This window comes from Bombus affinis, chromosome 13 (genome assembly GCF_024516045.1).
Source record: "Bombus affinis isolate iyBomAffi1 chromosome 13, iyBomAffi1.2, whole genome shotgun sequence".
NCBI lineage: Eukaryota > Metazoa > Arthropoda > Insecta > Hymenoptera > Apidae > Bombus > Bombus affinis.
The window spans coordinates 6,354,767-6,361,850 of NC_066356.1; the positions used below are offsets into that span (position 1 = coordinate 6,354,767).

The following is a 7,084-nucleotide window of genomic DNA, read 5'->3' on the forward strand; positions in this document are numbered from 1 at the left end:
AATTCGTTGGAATGATTTCGCCACGATTTCGATGTGTTTCAGGTTTGTCCTCGCTGCAGACAGCAAACTGGCGAATTTCCACGCAGCGTCGCGCTGAAAACTTTTCGAAAATTGAGGAATACTCGGACGGAACACACCTCTGCCGTTAGTCTTTCGAAAATCCAGCAAACTTTCATCTCCAGGGGGAATCATTGAGATCTCGCGACGCCTTGCAAATAATAACTTCCGGTAGAACGAACCTCTACTACTAATCTACCCTCAGATCCATCCCATCGAGTTTCGTCCATCGATCCCGTAGAGTTAACAATTTTTCCAAAATATTTGATATTGAATATTCGATATAGATAATATTCTACGGTATATTACACGGATAATATTTTTAATTAAATTCTTCGTTCTTTCCTCTTGACGTTCTGGAAATTGAAATATCATATAGTAAAACGTTGAAGTTCCAATATCGTAACAAAGCATACATTTTCATGGTTTTATCGAATTCTTTCTGAACCTCTTGAGGTATATTGACGTATACGCGCGTATGGTTAGTTTTTCTTCAATTTCAGAATAATTTTAAAAGACACAGTGGATATCATTGTGAATAAATATTCCAAGATGTACAGAATATTTTCACGAGTATAAATCTGTCGATATTCAGTGGCCATACACGAGTGCGTTCATTGTCGATTATGAGCATTACAATACGCTATGATATTTGGTATATACCGTATGGTTTTCTCTGATTTTATTTTCTAATTATTTTAAACTCGCCATACACGGTTTACAATGTAAAATACTAAATAAAGTACAATTTATTATAGTCCGTCAGCAAGTGCGTGCGACTAGTAGATGTTCTAATACTCGTGACAAGCAGTATCCGTAAATTATTTTCTTCAGAAAGGTACAAAATAGTGATATGATGTTCTGTTTTTGTTTTAACAAATTCATTCTTTTGAATATTAATTAAATACTAGAAAGTGCCAGTGAAAATAATACATCTGTCATTGTTCACGTATAGAAATGTTTTTTATCCAGGAATCGAAAAATATTGATGTTACTGTAAAAATAATATATACACACACACACGCACATATACAGCTGAAACGTCGAATTTTTCTTCTTCTTCTCTAAAACTTGAAAATTCATTGTCGTGTCGGAATAAAATGTCAAACAGCAGCTGAAAGTAACTTCTGATCAAAACTGTAGATGGACGATATATTATTTCGTAGATGGAAAGAAATAGGAGCAGCGAGATATCAGGTCCCTCATTAACCATTAATGTACACGTTATAAAAGCGGGTAATACAGTTATAGTTTGGAATCAGAAGTCAAAGGAAAAAATATCAAATTCAAGTTCGTAAAACGCTTAAAAGAACTTTATTTCCTTCTGCCTCTTTTTGCAAAGTGGCGTATCGTTTAAATCTTTTCCACACAAATATCATATTATGCACGATATTGGAAAAATCAGAAATCTTTGTAAAATTATTTTACAATCTTTTAGGCTCCCTTTTAAAAACTGTAATGTTTTATGAATTAACAAATTTATTAAATTAAATAAGAAAATGTCTGCCCTTTTAAATATTCTCTAATTAGTTCACCAAACCTTACCATAGAGTGTTTGAATCTCTTAAATAAAATCTCAACAAATTTTGACGAAATCTATCAATTATATCTCGAATAAATATTTCTCCTAACTATAAATCATAACTCCCGTCAAGTTTTACTTCCTCCCAGAGTCTCGAACGTTAACAAAATTAAATTTACCGATAAAACGAACGATAAAAAATCCAGAATTCCTCTCCAACTCTAAATTACAATTTCTGTCAATCTTTATTCCACTCCAAAGTTCCCTTAAAGATAAAACTTTTCTTTTATGTTTCCCAGCGCTCTGCGTTTCCTCTTGCCCCTTGCACCATGGGAACCATAGTAATTTAGGGTTAAGCTGTTTAATTTTTGAAACTTTTATTTAATTTCATTCTATTAAAAATCAAAATCGAAAAATGTAAGATACAAAATACAATCAGGTATTTTAAACTCAACTAATTCAACAACAATTATAATACTCGTTATAATCTTTATAACAATACTTTTGCTTTTTATGGTGAAAATTACATTTTTATTTAATTTCACGTGGATTCCATTTCCTTTTCACAGAAAGAAATATCAGACGAGCCTGAAAATGCTAATTCCTTGCAGGCAACGATGATCGTTTAAAAGGACGATATATTAAAAAAGGATCTGAAAAATTGTAAGGATTGTACGCAGTAGCACACGCAACATTTGAAAGGTGCAGTTTCCACAGGAATGTCGAACATTTGGATGGAATGCATTCTAACGCGTCGTTTACATAATCAGCAAGGACTCCCAGAAAGTAAATGGTGTTCCTTCTTCGAATGGGCACGTTCTCGCGCAGGTATCCCTTAGAAAATACTTTTATATACATCGCGTGATCATGCAGCTGCGTCTAGCTATGTTTTTGCTAGAATTTTGTAGAATTAAATGGTTTATAATGTAAATGTAAATTTTATATTATATTCTTTATATTACATTGCTCATATATATGTGATAACTTGTCATATACACAATATATACGTTATTATTAAATAATATACACATTTAAAGGAGTTATACATGTAATATGACAAAGCTTATAAGTAACACATACTACTAAACTATAAAATTGAACATAATGTAAATTATTGCATATTTTCTGAATTTCATTGAGTAAATCGATACATCAAAGAGAATTTTACAGTCATTTACCCTCGATTATTATCGCATCCAATCCTTCTTCCTCGCCATCTTCACAAATACATATACGAGGGACTGGAAAAGTTTCGTTCATGTTCACACATCATCGATGGAAATAACCATCGAATAAATAAACAAATAAATTTTCCGAACAATGCGAGAGATTCAGAAATACCGAGAAATGGCCAAGGATAATTTTAAGAATCTGCTTAATTAAACAGAGGAACTATACTCCTGTCGGACGTTTGCACTTGTTACACACTTTACCTATCTCTTTCTGTTGCCGCCCGTATCGTCTATCTTCGTCACATACTATCACTGTCTCTTTCTATTGACGCTCATACAGCCCATTCTCCTGGGACATCGCTGTCGCCATCTATTTCTATGGCCCTCTGCATTGTCTATCTTTGTTGCCCACTGTCCCCCTCTCTTTCTACTGTCATTCGTGCAGCCAATTCTCATAGAACACTGTCCTGCCTGTTTATATGACCGCTCGTATCGTCTATCCTTGTCGCACACAGTCTCTGTCTCTTTCTAGCGCCCATTGAATAATCCTTCCTTGCTGTATAATATCGCCGTCGTTGTCCAATGCTACGACATACGTGTATATCCCTGTCCTTCTTGTACACGGCTGCATTCCTTGTCCCACTCGCAGCTAGCGTCTGTCCTTGTCTACGAACATCTACTATTTTGCCATCTACTATCCGTTGCACCAACTTAGAGTTCCGACACCTCCCACCAGATGGCGAAAAACATACTGGTATATACCTGTCCTTGTCGCACATTGGTGCTCTCCTTGTCCTACGAACAATCTATGTGTTGTCATCTATTATTGGGTATACCAAGTTGCGGTTCTTACCGCTCTTGTTAGATGGCAGCACATAGATCATCCATAAACAAGGAGAGCACCAATGTGCGACAAGGACAGGTATATATCAGTACGTTTTTCGCCATCTGGTGGGAGGTGTCGGAACTCTAAGTTGGTGCAACGGATAGTAGATGGCAAAATAGTAGACGTTCGTAGGCAAGAACAGACGCTAGCTGCGAGTGGGACAAGGAATGCAGCTGTGTACAAGAAGGACAGGAATATACACGTACGTACACAGCATTGGACAAAGACGACGGTAATAAACAGCATGATTGGTTTGTTCAATGGACAGAGATAGACGATACGAGCAGCCATACAAATAGATAGGGCAGTGTTTTATGAGAATTGGCTGCACAAATGACAACAGAAAGAGAGGGAGATTGGATACGATAATAGTCGAGAGTAAATGACGAGACAGTAAAATTCTCTTTAACATATTGAATTATTCAATGAAATTCAGAAAATACGCAGTGATTTACATTATGTTTATTTTTATACTATAGTAGTATGTATTATTTGTAAGCTATGCTGTATTGAATGTATGACTCCTTTAAATGTGTATATTATTGTATAATAACGTATATATTGTGTATATGACAAGTTGTTACATACAGATATGCAATATGATATAAAGAATATAATATAAAATTTACATTTGTTTTACTGAGAATAATGTCACGCTTGAAAGTAGTATTTGCGGGTTGAAGAAATTTTTAGAATGCAGTCGTCTTTTAAATTATTCTCTGTGATGTCCTGGGATGTACTGACTTTTCTGTATTTTACCTATTACAAACAGAAATGCCGGTTATATAACAAGAATGGTATAAAATATTAGTACTGTAAGATAATGCGAAGAATAATTACAATTACTAATTTATTTTAATTGTTACAAAAATAATAACAATAATAATAATAAAAATAAACGTTTCATAATATTAAATATATATAATTTCATATTTTGTTAATTTATCTTCATTATTATTATATTGCCATAGATTCAAAATCGCCGCCGGATAAAAGAAGGGTCAGATGTGAATTGTACCATTTCTACCAAGTAACAGCTATAGTTATTTTGTGATTGTTGAATTTGCGGTTGAAAAACTTGGTGAAAATTGGGTACGTGGTTATACGATGGTCGTTGAAGAAAAAAGTAGTGATTCGTTTAAGGAAAATCAAACAAACGATGACACGACACCGACGGAGCAGAAGACGTATTCGATGGAAAGTATCCTTTCCAAAAAACTTTTTGCTCGCAAAAATAGTTCTGTCAACGCCATATGTTATTTCCTAACCTAAATTTATCATTTTCTGCCTTTTTTACTCGCGAATATATGTCATTGTCAGGAATTACATTAAAATAATAACTTTCATAAATTTATAAATAAAAAGCTGTAAAAGTTATCTTTTTTTCATATACTGTCTTTATTTATGTTTCTTATATTATTGATTTCTTTTTGACATATTTATGTTAACGAAGCATGATGTAGCAATTACTACATATATATATAATCTGTGAATTATATGTTGTTACTTAATGATTGAATAGTTCTAAAAATAATAAAAGAAGCACAGCAACAACATGGGTTGAGACATGGTGATTATCAACGATACCGTGGATATTGCTCAAGAAGGTTGAGACGCCTTAGGAAAGTTCTAAAAGTCCCACAAGGAGACAAGCGTCACTTTAAGAGGAGAGACATAACAGCCATGATGGTTACGGATGATAAATTTTTACAAGTTCCCCTAATGATGGCAGAACGTGCTTGGAGTTATGCTATGCAATTGCGTCAAGAGTCTAATACAGAGCCAAGGAAGAAGTTTCACCTGATATCAAGACTAAGGAAAGCTGCTACATATTCTTTACAGTTGCAAGAACTGATAGAGGTAACTTAAATTTTCCTATGTTAAAACAGATTGATTTCTCAATGGTAAATATATTTTTCAGAGTGTCAATTGCGATGCTAGGACAAAATTAGAAGCTCAAGCATATGTAGCATGGATACATGGGTCCCTACACTTTGAATTGCAACTATGGAAGAAAGCAATGGAGAATCTGAAGAAGGCTCAGGTGGTATATGGGAAGTTGGCATCTGCACTACCAGAATCTGAGCAAGTAATGTACAACGCTCGCGTCGAGGAGCTTGCTCCCAGTCTTAGATACTGTGCCTATAACATAGGAGATACCACTGCTATAGATGATTTAATGCAAATGAGAGGACAACTAAGTGGCGAGTTGTTAGCTAGTTTAGATTCATTGATAGCTCAAACTCGAGAGAAACAAATAAACGCCGAAGAAGTGACCTGGCGGGGCCAGTCCTGCGGTGTAGTTCCACCAAGAGCAGCTGGTCTTCTAATCGCCGATTCTAGACTAAACCAGACATTAGAGAAAGCAGCTACGAATCAAGCTAAGATCGATTTACTGGAAGCGCACTTGATAGATTGCAAAGATGCGATTTCGGCGGTAAGAGACTCATTCAAAAATGAGCTAAAGAATAAGGACAATGACAAGCTATCTCCTCCACAGCATTTAATTACATATTTGCAATACATCAGACTGTCTCGTACACTAGAAAGGAACTTAGCATTGATCAATGCAGCAGCAGAATCTGCTAAAACAAAACCACAAGATATCGTGCGGTTATATGAGGCAGCACTTCACAATCTTGTTGAAATATCACAGCTACAGGATGATGAAGAGTTTGTACGTGAGCAAGAAGCTAAAACGAAGGGATACAGAGCTTTTAAATGTTATTACGTGGCACAATCACTAGCAAATCTTCACAGATGGAGAGAAGCCATGACCTTGTATCAAAGATCTGCACAACATGCAAAAGATGCGCTAGAATATGGTAAAATACTTCCAGAATCGTTGCAAGAAGCTCTTGAACAGCTAGAAATTTCTATAGAAGGTGCCAAGTATACAGCACATGCACACAGCGTTTTAGAAGATGGACAAGAAGAGGAATCTGATGTTAATAAATATACAAAAACGAAGAAACCGCTGCATGAACGTTTACACGAGTACAGAGAAGATAATGCTCTTCTTACAAAACAACCTAATATTTACAAATTGCCACCATCTATGCAACCTATCTCCTGCAAACCACTGTTCTTTGATTTAGCCTTCAATATGGTTGAATTCCCTGATTTGAGTGAGAAGCTGGGTAACCAAACTAAGAAAGGAGGTCAAGCTGGTCTTACAGGATTTGTTAAAGGCCTTTGGGGTTGGGGTAACAAATAAAACGGGGGAAACGTTCAAGAAACATTCAATTTTGGATATTATCGCACATAGTACGGTAATGTATTTTTACCGTATTTGATTGGCTCGACAAAAACCGAGTTTTCATCTATAACAACAGCAATATTGAATAATGAAAATAAAGAGGATATTATTAATATGTGCTTGATTTTTTATTATCCTCTAATCCCTTTATTCCAATTATTTGTTCATTATTTAAACAATTTTATATT

At 35.0% G+C, this 7,084-nt stretch overlaps 1 protein-coding gene across 1 annotated transcript; it reads left to right on the forward strand.

The window, feature by feature from the left end:
- Positions 1 to 4,618: 4,618 nt before the first annotated feature.
- LOC126923744 (signal recognition particle subunit SRP68) lies at positions 4,619 to 7,011 on the forward strand. The gene is made up of 3 exons (XM_050737477.1): positions 4,619 to 4,838; positions 5,160 to 5,497; positions 5,559 to 7,011. The coding sequence occupies exons 1-3, from the start codon at positions 4,745 to 4,747 to the stop codon at positions 6,852 to 6,854; spliced, it is 1,728 nt and encodes a 575-aa protein (XP_050593434.1). The 5' UTR covers positions 4,619 to 4,744; the 3' UTR covers positions 6,855 to 7,011.
- Positions 7,012 to 7,084: the final 73 nt, after the last annotated feature.